Source organism: Mesoplodon bidens, assembly GCF_964165515.1.
Source record: "Mesoplodon bidens genome assembly, chromosome: 2".
Classification (NCBI taxonomy): Eukaryota; Metazoa; Chordata; class Mammalia; order Artiodactyla; family Ziphiidae; genus Mesoplodon; species Mesoplodon bidens.
The window spans coordinates 142,316,391-142,340,294 of record NC_138177.1 but is presented as its reverse complement, the minus strand read 5'-3'; the positions used below and the strand labels follow the sequence as shown (position 1 = coordinate 142,340,294).

Sequence of the window (23,904 nt, the reverse complement as noted above, 5' to 3'; positions counted from 1 at the left end):
AATTTTCTTGTATCAGGAGTTCATTCTTTTTTATTGCTAAATAGTATTCTATTGTTAAAAGATATCAGTTTGTTTACCCATCCTTCTGTTGATGGACATTTGGGTTCTTTTCTGTTTAGGGGTATTATGAATAAGGATGCTATAAATATTTTTGTACAAGACTATTTGTGGACATACCTTTTGTGTTTTTCTTGGGTTAGTAACTCAAAGTGAAGTTGCTGAGTCATAGGGCAGCATATGTTTATCTTTATAAGAAACTGCCAAATAGTGCTCCAAAGGGTTGTCATATGCTTTTTAATATTATAGCTGGATGACAAATTTTAACATTTTTTAAATTAGTTTTTAATGGAGTATAGTTGATTTACAGTGTTGTGTTAGTTTCTGCTGTACAGCAAAGTGAATCAGTTATACATATACATATATCCACTCTTTTTTAGATTCTTTTCCCACATAGGTCATCACAGAGAATTGAGTAGAGTTCCCTGTGCTGGACAAATTTTAACATCTAACAAGTATTTCTCTTTCTCCTTAGGTTTAGTTCTATTCCTCAGAGTCAACCCCTTTTAAAATTTCTTTTGTAGTTTTCCAAAAATTGTTATGCTTATACAAATACATATGTATATGTGTACTTATAGTCTTTCTGAATGTATGTTTGTATATGTGTATATTTATCACATTGTAGACTGCTTTTTTACTTACATCTTAAAATTTTTTCTATATTATCACTTATAGCTAGTCTTTGTTCTTTTTAATGCCTGCATAGTATTCTGATTACAAGAAATTTACCTAGTGATTCACTTATGTATAGACATATAGGTTGTGTCAAGTTTGTTATTACAAACAATGTTGCACTAACCATCCTGTGTCTTTGCACACTTTTTCAAGTATACCCATAGGATAAATTCCAAACAGTGGACTTCCTATGTCAAAGGATAGTATGTATGTTAAAATGGATGGATATTGTCCCATTTTCTTCAAAAAGATTATACCAATGCACATTCGCAACAACAGCGTATGAGAGTGCTTTTTTTCTACAACCTTGTCAACATTGGATTTTTAAAAATCAAGTGTAAACAATTTTGCCAATCTTGATAGGTCATCCAGTTCTTTCCCCTGGGCACTAAAAAACTAACCTAAAACACCCAGGAGGGTAGAATTTGCCCAATTTTTAAATACTTCAAAGAGAGACTCGTACCTTCTGCAGTATTCTTTGAAAACTCTTTTCAGTATTTGAGTCTACACTGTTGGTAACATTTTCCTCTTATCAGTCTTTGAGGGATAGTGTTTAATGGTGGTGTAGCATTTTGGGAGGAAAATTTATAAATCTTGATGACTTTATTGGTAGTCTGCATAAAATGAGGAATTACTGAAGAGTAAATGTTTACTTGCTACACACTGAGGATTTGGATATATGTCAAGTAAATCTGACACGTGGCCATTAGCTGTAGCCCAAGAAAGAATTCAGACTCCTGGAAAATATATCAGAATGACAGCTCAGAGTTGTTTAAATATTTTTGCCCTAGTTACTTGGATAGCAAACTGCAATAGGATTCTAAGAAAATCAGAAAACAGTCAAGTAAGTGTTTCCAAAACATGTTAAGGTGGGGTGGGGAAGGTTTAAGGTTCTCTTCTACCAATGGTATTCTTTTAATTGTATGATATTGCTACTTTGGTGGGAACTCAGCATTGGAGAATTAGCTTTAAAATTAACTTTCCATAATATTGGTTTCTGATTTTAACTTGTTACGGTCTGGGTTAAAAAAAGCTTCTAGGGCTTCCCTGGTGGCGCAGTGGTTGAGAGTCTGCCTGCCGATACAGGAGACATGGGTTCGTGCCCCGGTCTGGAGAGATCCCACGTGCCGCGGAGCGGCTGGGCCCGTGAGCCATGGCCGCTGAGCCTGCGCGTCCGGAGCCTGTGCTCTGCAACGGGAGAGGCCACAGCAGTGAGAGGCCCACGTACTGCAAAAAGAAAAAAAAAAAAAAAAAAAAAAAAAGCTTCTAACTTCCATAATGGTACTTATAATAGAAGAAAAAGAGGTTTATGCATTTGAATTGAATGGTCTTTTGTTCATTGTCAGTTTAAAAACATGAATTCCTTTTGGATTTTCCAATTAGAAAAATCACAATAAACCTTAAGGGGTTTTTTTTTGGTGTACTTTGCAATTGTCATACAACAAAAAGCAAATTAGTGTCCAAATAATAGTATCATATTTTATTCCAGTTTTTAAAATTCTTTCACATATATTGTTCAACACATTGAAGGTTTGTTTAAAATGAATAAGTAAAATTTGACTTTAGCTCATTTTTAGCCATCTCTGATTCATGAAAATGCATATTAGTGTCTGGGATCTACTGAAAGGGCATGAAAGTGCTTTTGAGATAAAACTCCTAATAAGGGATTGTTGCTTTGAAGCTGAAAGTTGGTTATTTAGTTTGGCCTTTTATATCAATTCAACCTGGCATTTAGTGCCTTTCCAGTGAGGCTTCAACCTCGTTTTCTCCATTTTTCAGTCTATGAAAGTTCAATAAATGCTTATTGTATGTTCAATAAATGCTTATTGCACATTATCATTAGGTGCTATAGGTAACTGGTATTCAAATATGGTGTCTACTGATGGACTGATTCAGAATCCCCTGTGGCTTTAAAAAGTATGTATTCCTGCCCTACCATTAGTAATTCTGATTCCTAAGCCTGGTTGATCCAAACAGGTTATGTGTTTATAAAGTTCCCCCAAGAACTTTTCATGCACAACCAGGTTTAGGAGCTAGGGCTAGGGTACACAAGGTAACCGCTGCCCTAAGGAAGCATACAAGAGGCAGATAATGTAACACAAATTATTAGAATCCAAGGCAGAATATAGGTGCCTTAGGCAAAGCACAAACCAGAACTATGAAGAAAGGAAAAAGGGAAAGGAGAATGGGAGGGGTGATGATTTACTAAATACCCACCACATGTCAGATTCTATCCTAGCATTTATATCTAGTTGGGTTTTGGGGGAGGAGATGTAGAAAGAGGAAGCATATTTAAACTAAACTGAACTGTGCTTTTTTCAGATGTGTTTAATTCCTCCTCACCTCTACAAACTCTGGCTTTGCTGTTTTCTCAATAATAGCAACAGCCAACACACGTATACAGCGCTAATTTCTAGGCACTGTTCTAAGTATTCTTCATGTACAAATGCATTTAATTCTCATATCTACTTTTTTATATTTTATAAAAGAGGAACGTAGAGGCACAGAGTAACTTGCCCAAAGTCACCAAGGTAGAAAGTAGCAAAACTAGGATTCAAACCCAGGCAGTGTAGTTTTAGGGTCCAGGCTCTTAACCACTACACGCTACTTCAGTGCCCTTTTCCTCAGTGGAAATGCCCATCTTCAAGGTCGATCTCAAGTGTTATCTATCTTATGAAGCTTTTCCTGATTTCTTGATCCTTTCCATAGATTAATCTTTCCCTTTTCTGAACTCTTGCTATACTTTCTCAGTACTTCTCTTTTGACATTCATGCGTGTAGTGCATATTATAATTATTTATGGCCTTTTAAAAAATCTCCTCTGTTTGACTAAGAGCCTGTGAGGGCAGGATCCATATTTCATTTGTCTCTGTACCCTGAACAGTGCCCAATACAAGACGTTGCACATCTAAAGAGGGTTGAATAAATTATTTCTCCTTTAATATCTGAAGGGTGGTATGGGGCAGAGGGGATAAACTTGTTTAGTGTGAGAAGACTTAGGATCATTGGGAAGAATTCATGGGAAGGTAGATTTTGGGCTGTGGCAGGAAAGAAACTTTGTTAATTGTGGGAAAATGCACATAACATAAAATTTACCATCTTAACCATTTTAAGTGTACAGGTCAATGGTATTAAGTACATCAACCTTGTTGTGTCACTGTAACCACCATCCATCCATAGAACTCTTTTCAGGTTGCAAAACTGAAGCTCTGTATCCATTAAACAATAACTTCCCATTCTCTTCTCCCCTCACCCCTGGCAACCACCATCCTACCAACTGTCTACATGATTTTGACTACTCTAAGTACCTCACATAAGTAGAATCGTGCAATGTTTGTTCAGGAAAGAACTTTAAAAAAATTTTTTTTTATGCGGTACGCGGGCCTCTCACTGTTGTGGCCTCTCCCTTTGTGGAGCACAGGCTCCGGACGCGCAGGCTCAGCGGCCATGGCTCACGGGCCCAGCGGCTCCGTGGCATGTGGGATCTTCCCGGACTGGGGCACGAACCCGTGTCCCCTGCATTGGCAGGCGGATTCTCAACCACTGCGTCACCAGGGAAGCCCCAGGAAAGAACTTTTTAACATGGCGTTTCAAAAATGGAATAGATTGCCTCCTGAGAGCATATATTGCCTGTCACAGAGGCTGTGCATGAGAAATACAAGTTAACAACTTGATGGGAATGTTGTAAGGGGAATTAGCCCATCTGTTAGGGCCTTAGATTTGACACACTCTTAGATCCTTCCTAATTCTAAGATGCTCTAATATCCCAAAGGGATGGAATTATGTCTCCTCCTGAATTCACATAGTTCTTAATATTTTTAATGGTACATATATTATTCTATTGTGTGACTTTTTTTTTTTTTACATGTTTCAGTACCTTTAAAGGTATTATAAACTTGGGTTTTAAGGAGTTGGGTGAAAATGAAATGAGAGTAAATGGAATTTTAGCCAGGGGACCTAACATACTCAAACCATGGCCTGGCTCTTCTTGTATTCTATAAGGGGTCACCAAAAGAAGTACATTCTAGGATGATGACTGACAAAACCTAAATCCAATACTGACACTAAAAAGTCAGTAAGTCAGTAAAGCCTAAATAGCATTTTACCAAAGTATCTATTTCATCTCTCATCATATTCTAGAGGTCACCTGTCTTCATTCCCGTTGCCCAGAATTTTGCACATTTATCACTGTGTTGTGAGGGGAGGTAAGTTTTATCATTAGACTCTAATGAACACTCTTCAGTGCCAGGAGAAATGGAGCCTAAGAGAGAATGTTTACTTTTGATACCTATTGCCAGGTAGAGGTAGCTAGGAGCAGGCCCTGGCTTTTTTTTTTTTTTTTTTTTTGCGGTACGTGGGCCTCTCACTGCTGTGGCCTCTCCCGCTGCGGAGTACAGGCTCCGGACGCGCAGGTTCAGCGGCCAGGGCTCACGGGCCTAGCCGCTCCGCGGCATGTGGGATCCTCCTGGACCGCGGCACGAACCCGTGTCCCCTGCATCGGCAGGTGGACTCTCAACCACTGCGCCACCAGGGAAGCCCCAGGCCCTGGCTTTTATTGCTCCTGACAAGAAAAAGGAAGACAGAGAAGGAATATCGTGCCTATATATCCCATATTTTATTTTCTTATTTTAACAGCTCTTTTGAGGTAAAATCAACATATAATCAGCTACACATATTTATTATCTTTTTAATAGATCTTTATTGGAGTACAATTGCTTAACAATACTGTGTCAGTTTCTGCTGCACAACAAAGCGAATCAGCCATATGCATACACATGTCCCTGTATCCCCTTCCTCTTGAACCTCCCTCCCATCCTCCCTATCCCACCCCTCCAGGTCATCGCAAAGCACCGAGCCGATCTCCCTGTACCATGCTGCTGCTTCCCACCAGCTATCTGTTTTACGTTTGGTAGTGTATATGTCGATGCTACTCTCACTTTGCCCCAGCTTCCCCCTCCCACCCCAAGTCCTCAAGTCCATTCACTATGTCTATCTCTTTATTCCTGCCCTGCAACTACATTCATCAGTACCATTTTTTTTTTAGATTACATATATATGCGTTAGCATTTGGTATTTGTTTATCTCTTTCTGACTTAACTTCACTCTGTATGACAGATTCTAGGTCCATCCACCTCACTGCAAATAACTCAATTTCGTTTCTTTTTATGGCTGAGTTACATTCCATTGTCTAGATGTGCCACATCTTCTTTATCCATTGATCTGTCGCTGGACATTTAGGCTGGCTCCATGTCCTGGCTATTGTAAATAGTGCTGCAATGAACATTGTGGTACATGTCTCTTTTTGAATTGTGGTTTTCTCAGGGTATATGCCCAGTAGTGGGATTGCTGCGTCATATGGTAGTTCTATTTTTAGTTTTTTAAGGAACATCCATACTGTTTTCCATAGTGGTTTTATCAATTTACATTGCCACCAACAGTGCAAGAGGGTTCCCTTTTCACCACACCCTTTCCAGCATTTATTATTTCTAGATTTTTTGATAATGGCCATTCTGACCAGCATGAGGTGATACCTCATTGTAGTTTTGATTTGCATTTCTCTAATAATTAGTGATGCTAAGCATCTTCTCATGTGCCCCTTCGCCATCTGTATGTCTTCCTTGGTGAAATGTCTATTTAGGTCTTCTGCCTATTTTTTAACTGGATATTTGTTTTTTTTTGACATTGAGCTGCATGAGCTGTTCATATATTTTGGAGATTAATCCTTTGTCCATTGCTTCATTTGCAAATATTTTCTCCCATTCTGAGGGTTGTCTTTTTGTCTTGTTTATAGTTTCCTTTGCTGTGCAAAAGCTTTTAAGTTTAATTAAGTCCCATTTGTTTATTTTTGTTTTTATTTCCTTTACTCTAGGGGGTGGGTCAAAAAAGATCTTGCTGTGGTTTATGTCAAAGAGTGTTTTTCCTATGTTTTCCTCTAAGAGTTTTATAGTGTCTGGTCTTACATTTAAGTCTTTAATCCATTTTGAGTTTATTTTCGTGTATGGTGTTAGGTAGTGTTCTAATTTCATTCTTTTACATGTAGCTGTCCAGTTTTCCCAGCACCGCTTATCGAAGAGGCTGTCTTTTCTCTATTGTATGTACTTGCCTCCTTTGCCATAAATTAGGTGCCCATATGTGTGTGGGTTTATCTCTGGGCATTCCATCCTGTACCATTGATCTGTATTTCTGTTTTTGTGCTAGTACCATACTGTCTTGATTACTGTAGCTTTGTGGTATAGTTTGAAGTCAGGGAGCCTGATTCCTCCAACTCCGTTTTTCTTTCTCAAGATTGCTTTAGCTATTCGGGGTCTTTTGTGTCTCCATACGAATTGTAAAATTTTTTGTTCTAAGTCTGTGAAGAATGCCATTGGTAGTTTGATAGGGATTGCATTGAATCTGTAGATTGCTTTGGTTAAGTATAGTCATTTTCACAATATTCATTCTTCTAATCCAAGAACATGGTATATTTCTCCATCTGTTTATGTCATCTTTGATTTCTTTCATCAGTGTTTTATAGTTTTCTGCGTACAAGTCTTTCACCTCCTTAGGCAGGTTTATTCCTAGGTATTTTATTCTTTTTGCTGTAATGGTAAATGGGAGGGTTTCCTTAATTTCTTTTTCTGATTTTTCATTGTTGATGTATAGCAATGCCAGAGATTTCTGTGCATTAATTTTGTATCCTGCAACCTTACCAAATTCATTGATTAGCTCTAGTAGTTTTCTGGTGGCATCTTTAGGATTCTCTCTCTATATATAGCATCATGTCATCGGCAAACAGTGACAATTTTACTTCTTCTTTTCCAATTTGTATTCCTTTTATTTCTTTTTCTTCTCTGATTGCTGTGGCTAGGATTTCCAAAACTTTGTTGAACAAGAGTGGCAAGAGTGGACATCCTTGTCTTGTTCCTGATCTTAGTGGAAAAGATCTCAGTTTTTAACCATTGAGTATGATGCTTGCTGTGGGTTTGTCATATATGACCTTTATTACATTGAGGTAGGTTCCCTCTATGCCCAGTTTCTGGAGAGTTTTTATCATAAATGGGTGTTGAATTTTGTCAAAAGCTTTTTCTGCATCTATTTAGATGAGCATATGGTTTGTATTCCATAATTTGTTAATGTGGTGTATCACATTGATTGATTTGTGTATATTGAAGAATCCTTGCATCCCTGGGATAAATCCCACTTGATCATGATGTATGATCCTTTGGAATGCTGTTGGATTCCTTTTGCTAGTATTTTGTTCAGGATTCTTGAATCTATGTTCATCAGTGATATTGGCCTGTAGTTTTCTTTCTTTGTGACATCTTTGTCTGGTTTTGGTATTAGGGTGATGGTGGCTTTGTAGAACAAATTTGGGAGTGTTTCTCCCTCTGCAATTTTTTGCAAGAATTTGAGCAGGATCGGTGTTAGCTCTTCTCTAAATGTTTGATAGAATTCGCCTGTGAAGCCATCTGGCCCTGGACTTTTGTTTGTTGGAAGATTTTTAATTATGGTTTCAATTTCATTACTTGTGATAGGTCTGTTTATATTTTCTAATTCTTTCTGGTTCAGTCTTGGAAAATTGTAGCTTTCCAAGAATTTGTCCATTTCTTCATAGTTGTCCATTTTATTGGCATATAGTTGTTTGTAGTAGTCTCTTATAATCCCTTGTATTTCTGCGGTGTCAGTTGTGATTTCTCCTTCTTCATTTCTAATTTTATTGATTTGCATCCTCTCCTTTTTTTTCTTGATGAGTCTGGCTAAGGTTTATCAATTTTGTTTATCTTCTCAAAGATAAACAAAAAAAGCACCAGCTTTTAGTTTTTTTGATCTTCGCTAATGTTTTCTTCGTTTCTATTTCATTTATTTCTGCTCTGATCTTTATGATTTCTTTCCTTCTCTTGACTTTGGGTTTTCTTTGTTCTTTTTTCTCTAGTTGTTTTAAGTGTAGGGTTAGATTGTTTATTTGAGATTTTTCTTGTTTCCTGAGGTGAGATTGAATTGCTATAAACTTCCCTCGTAGAACTGCTTTTGCTGCATCCCATAGGTTTTGGGTCATTGTGTTTTTGTTGTCATTTGTTTCCATGTATTTTTTATTTCTTCTTTGATTTCTTCAGTGATCTCTTGATTATTTAGTATTGCACTGTTTAGCCTCCATGTATTTGTGTTTTTTACAGTTTTTTTTCCTGTAATTGATTTCCAATTTCATAGTATTGTGGTCAGAAAAGATGTTTGATACAATTTCAGTTTTCTTAAATTTCCTGAGGATTGATTTGTGACCCAAGATATGATCTATCCTGGAGAATGTTCCATGAGCACTTGAGAAGCAAATGTATTCTGTTGTTTTTGGATGGAATGTCTTGTAAATATCAATTAAATCCACCTTGTTTAATGTGTCATTTAAAGATTGTGTTTCCTTATTTATTTTCTGTTTGGATGATCTGTCCATTGGTGCAAGTGGGGTGTTAAAGTCCCCTACTATGATTGTGTTACTGTCAATTTCCCCTTTTATGGCTGTTAGCATTTGCCTTATGTATTGAGGCACTCCTATGTTGGGTGCATAAACATTTATAATTGTTATATCTTCTTCTTGAATTGATCCTTTGATCATTATGTGGTGTCCCTTCTTATCTCTGGTAACATTCTTTATTTTAAAGTCTATTTTATCTGATAGGAGTATTGCTACTCCCGCTTTCTTTTGATTTCCATTTGCATAGAATATCTTTTTCCCTCCCTTCACTTTCAGTCTGTATGTGTTCCTAGGTCTGAAGTGAGTCTCTTGTAGACAGCATATATATTGGTCTTGTTTTTGTATGCATTCAGCCAGTGTGTGTCTTTTGCTTGGGGCATTTAATCCATTTACATTCAAGGTTATTATCTATATGTATGTTCCTATTACCATTTTCTTAATTGTTTTGGGTTTGTTTTTGTGGGTCTTTTTCTTCTCTTGCAATTCCCACCTAGAGAAGTTTCTTTAGCATTTGTTGTAAAGCTGGTTTGGTGGTGCTGAATTCTCTTAGCTTTTGCTTGTCTGAAAAGCTTTTGACTTCTCCATCGAATCTGAATGAGATCCTTGCTGGGTAGAGTAATCTCGGTTGTAGGTTTTTCTCTTTCATCACTTTAAGTATATCCTGCCACTCCCTTCTGGCCTGCAGAGTTTCTGCTGAAAATCAGCTGATAACCTTATGGGGATTCCTTTGTATATTATTTTTTTGTTTTTCCCTTGCTACTTTTAATATTTTTTCTTTGAATTTAATTTTTGTTAGTTTGATTAATAGGTGTCTTGGTGTATTTTTCCTAGGATTTATCCTGTATGGGACTTTCTGTGCTTCCTGGACTTGGGTGACTATTTCCTCTCCCATGTTAAGGAAGTTTTCGACTGTAATCTCTCCAAATATTTTCTCAGACCCTTTCTTTTTCTCTTCTTATTCTGGGACCCGTATAATTCGAATGTTGATGCATTTAATGTTGTCCCAGAGGTCTCTGAGACTGTCCTCAATTCTTTTTATTCTTTTTTCTTTATTCTGCTCCTTGGCAGTTACTTCCACCATTTTGTCTTCCAGCTCACTTACCCCTTCTTCTGCCTCAGTTATTCTGTTATTGATTCCTTCTAGTGTATTTTTCATTTCAGTTATTGTGTTGTTCATCTCTGTTTGTTTGTTCTTTAGTTCTTCTAGATCTTTGTTAAACATCTCTTTTATTTTCTCAATCCGAGCCTCCATTCTGTTTCCGAGATTCTGGATCATCTTTACTATCATTACTCTGAATTCTTTTTCAGGTAGGTGCCTATTTCCTCTTCATTTATTTGGTCTTGTAGGTTTTTACCTTGCTCATTCATCTGTGACATATTTTTTTGCCATCTCATTTTTTTTTTTTTTTTTTTAATGAGTGGGATTGTGTTCCTGTCTTACTGGTTGTTTTGCCTGAGGTGTCCAACACTGGAGTTTGTAGGCTGTTGGGTAGAGCTGGGTCTTCGTGCTGAGATGAGGAACTCCATGACACCTCACTCTGATGAATATTCTCTGGGGTCTGAGGTTCTCTCTTAGTCCAGTGGTTCGGACTCGGAGCTCCCACTGGAGGAGCTTTGGTCTGACCCCTGGCTCGTGAACCAAGATCCCGCAAGCCACGTGGGGTGGCAAAAAAAAAAGAACAATAACAAAATAAAAAGTAAAATTAGATTAGGAAACTAATAGGTATGTTAGAAAGAATATAAAAGTAAAAAATACAGATGAATCAACAACCGGAAAGTATATCAGTACCATAATAGTAAAAAAGAGGAAGAGGGAAAAGAAAAGAATAAAAAGGGGGGAAAGGCTTTGGCTGTGGAGGGCGGGGCCTAAGCAAGGGTGAGGTTTGGGCAGTGGGCAGGGCCTATGCTTAGGACCCACAGGGTTGGAAAGGCCCTGGGGAATGTGGGGGGTGGGGCTTAGGCTCAAGGAACAGAAGGGGTCCAGGTGTGCCCCCACCCCTGGTCTCAGAAGGCAGGGTACCTCAGCTGGGAGCCCAACAGGCTTCCTGGGTTTGAGTGGGTGGGGCAAACGCCCTCCTCTCCTCTCCTCCTTGGGTCTGGGAGGGCCCCTCCCGCCTCCCACCTCCCACCTCCCACCTCCCTCTCCTGATCTCCCTGGCCTCCTTCCTAGGCTCCCAAGGGCCCACACGGCCTGTAGGGGGCTTTGGAGGGCAGGAGACTAGCCTGGGAGCTCAACAGGCTCCCCGGGCCCCAGTGGGTGGGGCAATCACCCTCCGCTCCTCTCCCCGTTCTCCTGGATGGCTCCTCCCACCTGCCTCTCGTGATCTTCCCAGCCTCAGGGGCACTGATCCTGTCTGGCCTCCAGTTCTCCTCCCCACTCAGTCCCCCTACATCCTACCAGTTCACTTTGGGGTTCCTCCTGTGTCCTTGGGCATCAGAGTCCCCCATCAGCAGCTGGCAGGTGCCCTAGTCGTGGGGAGACACTAACTCTGCATCTTCCAACACTGCCATCTTCAACTGCACATATTTAAAATGTACAATTTAATAAGTTTGACATATATATCCACCTGTTAAACCATCACCATAGTCAAGATAGTGAACGTGTCCATCAACCCCAAAAGTTTAGTCATATATACATCTTTGTAATCCTTCTCTCCCACTATTTCCCACCCCACATCCCAAAGCAGTGTTTTCTGTCACTATAGATTAATTTGCATTTTCTAGAGTTTTGTATAAATGGAATTCTACAGTATGTTGTCTTTCTTTTTGTCTGCCTGAGATTTGTCCATATATTTGCATGTATCAATAGTTCATTCCTTTTTACTGCTGAGTAGTACTCCACTGTATGGATATATCATGTTTATTGTTGATGGGCATTTGGGTTGTTTCTAGTTTTTGGCTATTACAAATAAAGCTACTGTGAACATTCATGGGTAAATCTTTGTATAAACATGGATTATATTTTCTCTTGTGTAAATAGTTAGGAGTGGAATGACTGGATCATATGCCAGGTGTAGGTTTAACTTTTTTTTTTTTTTTTTTTTGCGGTACGTGGACCTCTCACTGCTGTGGCCTCTCCCGTCGTGGAGCACAGGCTCCGGACGCGCAGGCCCAGCGGCCATGGCTCACGGGCCTAGCCGCTCCGCGGCATGTGGGATCCTCCCGGACCGGGGCAAGAACCCGTGTCCCCTGCATCGGCAGGCGGACTCTCAACCACTGCGCCACCAGGGAAGCCCAAGTAGGTTTAACTTTTAAGAAACTGTCAAACTGGGGACTTCCTTGGTGGTCCAGTGGGTAAGACTCCACGCTACCAATACAGGGGGCCCAGGTTCGATCCCTGGTCAGAGAACTAGATCCTGCATGCATGCCCCAACTAAGAAGTCCACATGCTGCAGCTAAAGGATCCCACATGCTGCAACTAAGACCCGGTGCAGTCAAAATAAATTAATTAATTTAAAAAAAATAACACAAAAAGAAAATGTCAAACTGATTTCCAAAGTGGTCATACTATTTCGCCTTCCCACCAGCAGTGTATGAGAGTTCTAGTTCTTCCACATCCTCGTCAGCACTTGGTATGGTCAGCTTTTTAAATTTTAGCTATTCTAATCAGTATGTAGTGGCATCTTCTTGTGGTTTTAATTTGCATTTTCCTACTGGCTAATGACGTTAAACAGTTTTTTATGTGCTTATTTGTCATCTGTATATCTTCTTCGATGAGTTTTGAGAGTTCTTTATATATCCTGTATACAAGTTCTTTACCAAATATATGCTTTGCAAAGATTTTCTCCCAGTCTGTGACTTTTCTTTTCATTCTCTTACTAGTGTCTTTTAAAGAGCAGAAGTTTTTAATTATGGTTAAGTCCTGTCTAAGACATCTTTGTCTAACCCTGAGTCACAAAGATCTTTTCCTATGTTTTCTCCTAGATGTTTTATACTTTAAGCCTTACATTTAGATCTGTGACCCACTTTTAATTAATTTTTATGTATGGCACAAAGTGTGGATCAGAGTCCATTTTTTACATATGGATTTTCTGTTGTTGGAGTGCTATTTATTTATCTATACTTTGTCCACTGCATTGCCTTTGTCAGAAATCAGTTGTTCATAAATATGTGGACATTATTTGTGGTCTGTCTTTTCTGTCCATTTAATCTATGTGTCTGTCTTTACATGAGTACCATACCGTTTTGATTACTGTACCTTTGTAATTGTTCTTGATATTAGGTAGCCCTAGCCCTCCAACTTAATTCTTCTTTTTTAGAGTTGTTAGTCTATTCTAGCTCCTTTGTATTTTTACAGAAATGTTAGAATCAGCTTGTTGATTTCTACAAAAAATTCTCCTGGGATTTTTATTAGGATTATGTTGAATGTATAGATTTATCTGGGGGAGAATTGAGATTCAAACAATAGTGAATCTTCTGCCTCATAAACAAAATATATGTCTCCATTTATTTATTTAAAAAAGTCTTTAACTTTTTTCAGAAATATATTATAGCTTTCACTGTACAGGTCTTGCACATATTTGTCAGATTATCGGGTAAATACTTAAGGGTAAATATTTGTCAGATTTGCCCCTAAGTATTTCATATTTTTGATGCTATTGTGAATGGTATTTTTTCAGTTTCAAGCTTTCATTGCTAGTATGTAGAAATACAATCAATTTTTGTTTATTCATCTTATAGCCTTGCTAAAACTCACTTATTAATCCTAGTAGTTGTTTAAAAACTGCATCAGGTTTTCTGTATAGACAATCATATTGTCTGTGAATAAAGACAGTTTTATGTTTTCCCCTTTATCTTCATGAAATGGCCTTCTTTGCTCTGGCAAGTCTTTGCTCTGAAATCTGCTTTGGCTGATTTAATACGGCCACTCCAGCTTTCAAATTTTAACTAGTGCTAACATGATATATCTTTTCCTGTCTTTTTAGTTTTAACCTATTTGTGATTTTATGTTTAAAGTGCATTGGCAGCATTTAGTTGGGTCTTGTTTTTTTTCTCCACAGTGACAATCTCTGTCTTTGATTGGGGTGTTTAGACTATTTATATTTGATATGATTATTAGTATGGCTATTTGTGTTCTCTTTGTCCCAGCTGTTCTTTATTCCCATTTCTCTCTTTTTATCATCCTACTTTTGGATTATTTTTTATTTCTCCATTTTACCTTTATTATCATAGCCTATCTTCAAGTGTTATTATACGAGCTCACTAATAGTAAAAGAACCTTAAAACAGTATACTTCCATTTCTCCTGTCGAGGCCTTATAATACTATAGTTGTAAATTTTTCTTTTACATATGTTTTAAACTCCACAAGAAATTATTTTTGTTTAAATAATCAGTTATATCCTAAAGAGATTAAACAATAAGAAAACCTTATCTATTTAAGGTTAATGTAGTTACCACTTCATTCCTTTGTGTAAATTCATATTTCCATCTGCTATCATTTTCTTACTGCCTAAAGGATTTCCTTTAACATTTATAGTGTGGGTGTTACAGTATGGTGATGAATTCTTTCATCTTATTTTGTCTGAAAATATCCTTGTTACTTTTGTTCTTTAAATATATTGTACATTTGATAGCATTCTAGGTTGATAACTTTATAACTTTTGGAGGGAAAAACTGATCTTAATAAATGTGCATTTTTCAGTGTATGCTGAATCCATTAACACTTTTTGCCCTTCAAAGCTCAACAAATCTTGCTTTCTCAAAAAGCCAGGCTCCAACGATAGAAAAACATGCTTTTTTATGCTGTTTATGCTAAGGTCTTTAGATGTCTAATTTGAAACTAAAGCTAAATTATGACTTTTTGTACTTGACTGTCTTAATGGTATAGAAAGAGCTATGGGTTCAAGGAAGCAGGAGGAAGAAAAGACCTCAGATAATATCTCAAGATATTATTCCCTGTAGTTTCTCCATTCTGTGGATTTCCATAGCACTTAGTACTTATCTTTATTAGCACTTCATATTACACTGTGAATTCTTTGTATCTTCAGTACTTAGTGGAGTGCTTGATACATGTTTGAATAGTTTATTTTCAGTAGCAACCAGACTATATAATTATGTAGCTGAGTCCTAGGCTAATTATTTTTATATAAAAAGATTGACCAACATCTTGTTAGGAAATTTTTGCAGCAAGGTAGTAGTAAAATGAAGTAACCAGGTTAAAAATATTTTTTCCCCTTCGTAAGAGACTTTAAGAAGGACATTACTGTTTGAATACACTACTTTGACAGGATGCCCATTTCTGTGTCCCTCCACAATTTATAAATATATCATGTTCATGTTTGATAGTTTTTTTTTTCCAAGGAGAGGAAAAATATGGTTTTTAATTCAGTGCCAGAAGTTATGCAAGGAAGGAAAAATTTTTAAAAGTGTTGCTTATATAGTTTATGCTTTCATAACTATCTTCTGCGTCTTCTTGGCAAGTAGATTTCTGAGCCAACTTTTGACTTCCACCCTTCACAAATCTAGATTCTAGAAATGCAAGAAATGCCAGGTTATTCTGAAAGCAGATAACCAGAAAGCTCATATAATCAGTATGTTTTCTCACTGTCGTCTTTTGTTAAAAGTGAATAAATAAGTTAGCATGGATCTTTATTCCCTCCCTCCCTTCTTCCTTTTTTTGCCACATGTGAGTTAAGCAAATCATGAGTAGAGATTTAACACAGTATACCACATCTCCTACAGTATCAGTGGTATGGTGTGACTGAGATTATTGCAAAATCTGGTACTTCCAGTACATTCATGTTCTCTCTCTCTCCCTCCTTCTCTCCCCCTCACTCTCTCCCTTTCTGCCTGCCTCCCTCCCCCAACTCCCTCTCTCCCTTTTCACCCCCTTCTCTCTCACTCTCACTGGCTCTCTTGAGCACTCTCTAGCCTCATTCACTTAACTTTCTATTCCTTACGTAGGCTGTGTACCTTTATATGCCTATCTTATTTATTACATCTTCTGAGCCTTGAGCAGTGTCAGCACATATTAGGCATTTAGTAAATATTTGTTGGATGGATGGGTAGATGAATATCTAAAGGGTTCCTTGCATTTTTTACTAAGATTATATCATAAACGTTTTCCTAAAATTATTAAAATTTTTGTATACATCATTTTAAATAGGAACATAGTACTTTGTCATATGGATAGATCATAATTTATATAACCATTCCCCAGTTATTCCACTTGTAGATTATCTAGTTTTTCACTGTTCTAAGAATGTGATAAACAGATAGCTTTGTGTGTAAGACTTCTCCCATGCTTGATTATTTCCATAGAATGGTTTTCAAGGCATTTTAAGTGCTCTTAATAATTTTGTACATTGCTTTCCAAAAAGGTTGTACCAGTTTGAACTTTTACCCTTACTGTATGAAGGTGGCTGTCGTGCCATAGTCTCCTCAGCATTGATTAGTTCCATTTTTAAACAGCCTGACCAATGTGATTGGTTAAAACTATTTGATCAAGGTAAAGTTGAGTATTTTTCTCAAATATTTGTAAACTATGTATGTTTACTCTTTGGGGAAGAGAACTAGCCCTATTTCCCAACCTACATATACATAAGACCAGTCTGAATAGTTATTTTGGTCTTATGTATTCATAAATGTTTAAGCTTTTTGTATGGCAGATTTCAAGTAAAACTGATTGCCCCAAAGTTTGGATATATTAGTAGAATTATTCACTTTGACCTTAATATTCAAAATGTTCACAATTCAAAAAATCATTACAAGATGTAGAATTACCTATTTTAAAACAGTGTTTAAAATATATATTCTGTAAAAATATGTAGACATTGCATAGAAAGGAGAAATGGCAGTTAAATTTCTTGAGAAGGTTGGGGTTATACAGACAACTGTCATAGGTATTCGGGAATCAGACGTTGTGATTGGGGGTGTGGGTGGAAGAACAGACATTATAGGTAGACCAGTTTGCTCTGCCTCCAGGACGATGAAACCAGTCTATCCAACATTCTTAACTAAACTATCCTTGAATAGCTGGTGTGGGGGAAAAACAAATGTAAATCAGGAGACTTGGCTTCTAATCTCAGCTCTGGAATTAGCCTGCTTTGTGACCATTCACAAATTACTTAATTTTACAGCTTCTCATTGCTACCTTTGTAAGTAAGCAAGGGCTCCTGTGCCCATGGCTTGGCGCAGAAAGCAAACTGTGATAGTGGGTGTTTGCAGCAAAGTAAGGGTTTATTTGCAGGGCGCCAAGAAAGGGAGTGGGAGACAAGTCTCAGATCCACTCCATCTTGGTCTTCGAGTTAAGGATGTTTTAAAGGGGAAGAACAAGGAAACTGGAATTAATCATCGTCTGAAGACATTTCTGTGACATTTCTTTTTCATTATTGAACACATGTATTTTTAAATTAATTTTTATTGGCATATAGTTGATTTACAATGTTGTATTAGTTTCTGCTGTACAGCAAAGTGAATCAGTTATACATATACATGTATCCACTCTTTTAGATTCTTTTCCCATATAGGTCATTACAGAGTATTGAGTAGAGTAGAGTACTATACAGTAGGTTCTTATTAGTTATCTATTTTATATATAGTAGTGTGTATATGTGTGACATTTCTTAATCATGGTTTTGGGAGTCAGAATGTGTCTGGTTTATGATTCTCTGGCCAGGTGGTCCATGGCTCTGGGGCTTGTGAGCTCATCTTGCCTGGAAAAACAACTTGAGTTTGTATGATGGTATCTACAACAGCAATTTTAATACAGTAACGATGTTATTAACAACAGCAATCTTAGTCAACTGACCCTGATTAATTAGTGTTCAGTTAGCACAGGATTGAGGGGACAAGAAAGGGATTGAGGTCAGAGGAGACAAGTAAGGGAATAAAGTTTTGGATAGAGAGATTAATCATAAACTCAGTAAGGGAACTCAGTTTTAGGGGGGTTTGGTTTCAACATTATTTAGTTCTCTCCAGCTCTAAAAATCTCTGATTTTATTATCCAGAGGACAAAATGCTATTTTTGTGAATCCAGTGCTATTTTTGGAATAGCTGTGAACAGGTCTAGAAAACACTCTCTAGGAACTTTTTGAGGAGAATAATAGGAAAATTTCCCATACCAGCTAAATATTTTAGGGAAAGTCAACTCCCAAGTCCTAGATTATATTATTTTGATACATTAAAAATGGTAAAATTAAATTGTTTTTATGCTGTTTTGCCTCAGCCAGAGAACGGTATATTCAGTGTTTTCTCTTTCAACATTGCCAAAAAATGACAGGTTGGATAAATGTAAAGAGCACAAGGAATTTCTGAAGCCTGAATATTGTCTAAATACAGAGATTACTTAGGGAGAAAAAATAGCTAGCTGCAAAAACCCTCCAGGCTTGTAAGAGAAGTTCTTACTTAGGCAAACGTCGTCTTGGCTGAATAAAATGGTTTAGTTAAAAGTCACAATTAAACGTTAGCCCTTGTCTGCCTTTAGCTTTCTAAACCAAAGGAATCTGACTGTTCTGCGTTCGATTTGTTAGGTCTGGCTCAGTGCGCTGAACTCTGCTGGCAGCTGAGAGGGGAAGCCGGAAAAAGGCAGGTTCCTGGTGCAAAGATTGCTCTGCAGCATAATTTAGGCCTCGGAGGAGCAGTAGTTGTCACGCTGTACAAGATGGGTTTTCCTGAAGCTGCCCGGTAAGTGACATTCTGGGTTTTGTCTGGCAATGAACCCTTCTGACTTTTCACAACTGATGACGTTGTACAAGTAAAAAAAAAGTCCTAATTTTATTGTGTTAGTGCTCAAAGAACAAGTATTTCATTACCTTGCTTTAATAGCATGGTTTTAAAACTTTAGAACTGGCAATTAACTTGTAAACTTAACTAGCCTTAGGAAAGTTTTGTTTAAAAAGAAGGCAGCATAGTCAAAAGAGAGTGCTGAACTAGAAGCCAGAGCTGGCTGGGCACTTGTCTCAGCCCTGCCAACCTGAGTAATTTTAATTCAGGCAAGTCATTTTTTGGTTGCCTTTGCCACAATTTGCTTTCTCCCCCTAGCGTCCCGGGCTTCTGAGGTTATTGGGAGAAAGTCATCAAATATGCTGATTGTATCTCTGCAGATTTCTGTTTCTGAATCCAGCTAAGCACTCACTGCTGCTAGAATCCTTTCTATTTGTCTCCTGCTGATTTTCTTCCTGCCCTTGTCAAATGCCTGTGCTCCTAAGATCTCCAAGCACTTTCTTTTTCAAGCCTTTTCAGGATCCCTCAACTTCCTTGCTCTTAGAGAAGTGCTCATCCTTTTTTCCGAGAGGAAAAAAGTCCCTTTTCCTTTCCAAGGCCCATCTTTCCTCTTTGCATGCTTTTGTTTCCAACCACTTTCTGTAACTTTGTTCCAAATATTAAGTATACCTTCTTTCTTTTGAATCTTTCCATTTTTACCTTTCTGTTGACTCCTTTCGCTCTGTCAGCAAACACGTTCAGGTCTTCCATATTCTAAAACTCTGTTTTTCTCCTTACCTTAATTATTCTCTTTAATGATGAACCTTTTATATTGAGCCACTTTTGTTTTTCTATTCTGAAATGTCTTTAGTTTCTGATCTCATCACTGAGATCAGGTAAGGCCACCAATGACCTGATTATGATATATTCTTGATAATTTCTGTCTTTATTCTCTTAACCCTGCTGTAGCTTTCAACACTAATTGGCTCCCTTTTCTCTCCTGAAGTTCTTGGTAATTATGTATTCATTTTTTCACGCTTTTGGTTCCACAAAGGATATGTGAACACTTTTTTACAGAGTCCATTATCTTCTCATGTTTTGTAAACTCTTGAATCTCTTCTCTCTGTCCTTTCTTCTTTCATGCCTGGAATACTACTTCTGTGTGAAAATTCTATCTTCCAATTAAGGCCAATCTTAGGTACCATCTCCCTTTGAATATCCACAGCACTTTGTAACTTTTGGGTCCCTATCCAATTTTTGTTTAGTTGTAGAGTATCTACCTTGTTTTGTATCCTGTTTGTTATGTGAACTCCTTGAGATCTAAGACTTTGATTCTCCTCACTCCTCTGAGGATCTCTCTCATAGTGAGTAAATGTTTATTGAATTGGATCAAATAAAAAGATGTTAAGATGTTGAATTTTAAGTTTCCTCCTAAATCTGATTCATTGGTTCTGTATTGTCCACTGGAATTCCACGTAGTTCATATTTGGAGTTGAAAACCCTCAGTAAAAGCCAAACTATAAAGAGCTACCAGAGTCAGAATATTAGTATAGCTGTCTAATTTGCTCAGAATAGAAGATTATGCATTTAGGGCAATAAATTCTATTTTAAACATGGAATTCTCATAGTTCTTTTTTTTTAACGTCTTTATTGGAGTATAATTGCTTTACAATGGTGTGTTAGTTTCTGCTGTACAACAAAGTGAATCAGCTATATGTATACATATATCCCCATGTCCCCTCCCTCTTGCGTTTCCCTCCCACCCTCCCTATCCCACCCCTCTGGGGGGACACAAAGCACCGAGCTGATCTCCCTGTGCTATGCAGCTGCTTCCCACTAGCTATCTATTTTACATTTGGTAGTGTATATATGTCCATGCCACTCTCTCACTTCGTCCCACCTTATACTTCCCCCTCCCCGTGCCCTCAAGTCCATTTTCTACGTCTCCATCTTTATTCCTGTCCTGCCTCTAGGTTCTTCAGAACCATTTTTGTTGTTTTTTCTTTAGATTCCATATATATGTGTTAGCATATGTTATTTGTTTTTCTCTTTCTCACTTACTTCACTCTGTATGACAGTCTATAGGTCCATCCACCTCACTGCAAATAACTCAATTTCGTTCTTTTTATGGCTGAGTAATATTCCATTGTATATATGTGCCATATCTTTATCCATTCATCTGTCGATGGGCACATAGTTTGCTTCCACGTCCTGGCTATCGTAAATAGTGCTGCAGTGAACATTGTGGTGCATGACTCTTTGTGAAGTATGGTTTTCTCAGGGTATGTGCCCAGTAGTGGGATTGCTGGGTCATATGGTAGTTCTTTCTTTAGTTTTTTTTTTTTTTTTTTTTTTTGCGGTATGCGGGCCTCTCACTGTTGTGGCCTCTCGCATTGCGGAGCACAGGCTCCAGACGCGCAGGCTCAGCAGCCATGGCTCACGGGCCCAGCTGCTCCGTGGCATGTGGGATCTTCCCGGACCGGGGCACGAACCTGTCCCCTGCATCGGCAGGCGGAGTCTCAACCACTGTGCCACCAGGGAAGCCCCATATCTTTAGTTTTTTAAAGGAACCTCCATACTCTTCTCCACAGTGGCTGTGTCAATTTACATTCCCACCAACAGTACAAGAGGGTTCCCTTTTCTCCACACCCTCTCCAGCATTTATTGTTTGTAGATTTTTTGATGATGGCCATTCCGACTGGTGTGAGGTGATATCTAATTGTAGGTTTGATTTGCATTTCTCTAATGATTAGTGATGTTGAGCATCCTTTCATGTGTTTGTTGGCAATCTGTATATCTACTTTGGAGAAATGTCTGTTTAGGTCTTGTGCCCATTTTTGGATTGGGTTGTTTGTTTTTTTGATATTGAGCTGCATGAACTGCTTGTATATTTTGGAGATTAATCCTTTGTCAGTTGCTTCATTTGCAAATATTTTCTCCCATTCTGAGGGTTGTCTTTTTGTCCTGTTTATAGTTTCCTTTGCTGTGCAAAAGCTTTTAACTTTCATTAGGTCCCATTTGTTATTTTTGTTTTTCTTTCTAGGAGGTGGCTCAAAAAGGATCTTGCTGTGATTTATGTCATAGAGTGTTCTGCCTATGTTTTCCTCTAAGAGTTTGATGGTGTCTGGCCTTACATTTAGGTCTTTAATCCATTTTGAGTTTATATTTGTGTATGGTGTTAGGGAGTGTTCTAATTTCAGTCTTTTACATGTAGCTGTCCAGTTTTCACAGCACCACTTATTGAAGAGGCTGTCTTTTCTCCATTGTATATTCTTGCCTCCTTTATCAAAGATAAGGTGACCATATGTGTGTGGGTTTATCTCTGGGCTTTCTATCCTGTTCCATTGATCTATATTTCTGTTTTTGTGCCAGTACTATACTGTCTTGATTACTGTAGCTTTGTAATATAGTCTGAAGTCAGGGAGCCTGATTCCTCCAGCTCCCTTTTTCGTTCTCAAGATTGCTTTGGCTATTCGGGGTCTTTTGTGTTTCCATACAAATTGTGAAATTTTTTGTTCTAGTTCTGTGAAAAATGCCATTGATAGTTTGATAGAGGTTGCACTGAATCTGTAGATTGCTTTGTGTAGTATAGTCATTTTCACAATGTTGATTCTTCCATCCAAGAACATGATATATCCCTCCATCTGTTTGTATCATCTTTAATTTCTTTCATCAGTGTCTTATAGTTTTCTGCATACAGGTCTTTTGTCTCCTCAGGTAGGTTTATTCCTGGGTATTTTATTGTTTTTGTTGCAGTGGTAAATGGGAGTGTTTCTTTAATTTCTCTTTCAGATTTTTCATCATTCGTGTATAGGAATGCAAGAGATTTCTGTGCATTAATTTTGTACCCTGCTACTCTACCAGATTCATTGATTAGCTCTAGGAGTTTTCTGGTAGCATCTTTAGGATTCTCTATGTATAGTATCATGTCATCTGCAAACAGTGACAGTTTTACTTTTTCTTTACCAATTAGGATTCCTTTTATTTCTTTTTCTTCTCTGATTGTTGTGCCTAAAACTTCCAAAATTTTTTGAATAATAGTGGTGAGAGTGGGCAACCTGGTCTTGTTCCTGATCTTAGAGGGAATGGTTTCAGTTTTTCACCATTGAGAACAATGCTGGATATGAGTTTGTCATATATGGCCTTTATTATGTTGAGGTAAATTCCCTCTATGCCTACTTTCTGGAGGGTTTTTATCATAAATGGGTGTTGAATTTTGTCAAAAGCTTTTTCTGCATCTATTGAGATGATCATATGGTTTTTATCCTTCAGTTTGTTAATACAGTGTATCACATTGATTGATTTGTGTATAGTGAAGAATCCTTTCATTCCTGGGATAAACCCCACTTGATCATGGTGTATGATCCTTTTGATGTGCTGTTGGATTCTGTTTGCTAGTATTTTGTTGTTGTTGTTCAGAATTTTTGCGTCTATGTTCATCAGTGATATTGGTCTGTAGTTTTCTTTTTTTTGTGACATCTTTGTCTGGTTTTGGTATCAGACTGATGGTGGCCTCGTAGAATGAGTTTGCGAGTGTTCCTCCCTCTGCTGTATTTTGGAAGAGTTTGAGAAGGATAGGTGTTAGCTCTTCTCTAAATGTTTGGTAGAATTTGCCTGTGAAGCCATTTGGTCCTGGACTTTTGTTTGTTGGAAGATTTTTAATCATAGTTTCAGTTTTAGTGCTCATGATTTGTCTGTTTTTATTTTCTATTTCTTCCTGGTTCAGTCTCGGAAGTTGTGCTTTTCTAAGAATTTGTCCGTTTCTTCCAGGTTGTCCATTTTATTGGCATAGAGTTGCTTGTAGTAATCTCTCATGATCCTTTGTATTTCTGCAGTGTCAGTTGTTACTTCTCCTTCTTCATTTCTAATTCTATTGATTTGTGTCTTCTCCCTTTTTTTCTTGATGAGTCTGGCTAATGGTTTATCAATTTTGTTTATCTTCTCAAAGAACCAGTGTTTAGTTTTATTGATCTTTGCTATTGTTTCCTTCATTTCTTTTTCATTTATTTCTGATCTGATCTGATCTTTATGATTTCTTTCCTTCTGCTAACTTTGGCGGTTTTTTGTTCCTCTTTCTCTGATTG

General features: G+C 37.7%; 1 protein-coding gene across 2 annotated transcripts in view; it reads left to right on the top strand.

Moving 5' to 3' along the window:
* The window catches only part of SCP2 (sterol carrier protein 2), a 163,420-nt gene that overhangs the window by 90,447 nt on the left and 49,069 nt on the right, over positions 1 to 23,904 (top strand). For both annotated transcript variants that reach the window (XM_081223104.1, XM_081223105.1), the window contains exon 12: positions 18,649 to 18,802. In XM_081223104.1, coding sequence (XP_081079230.1) covers positions 18,649 to 18,802 — 154 coding nt within the window. The remainder of the gene's footprint in view (positions 1 to 18,648; positions 18,803 to 23,904) is intronic.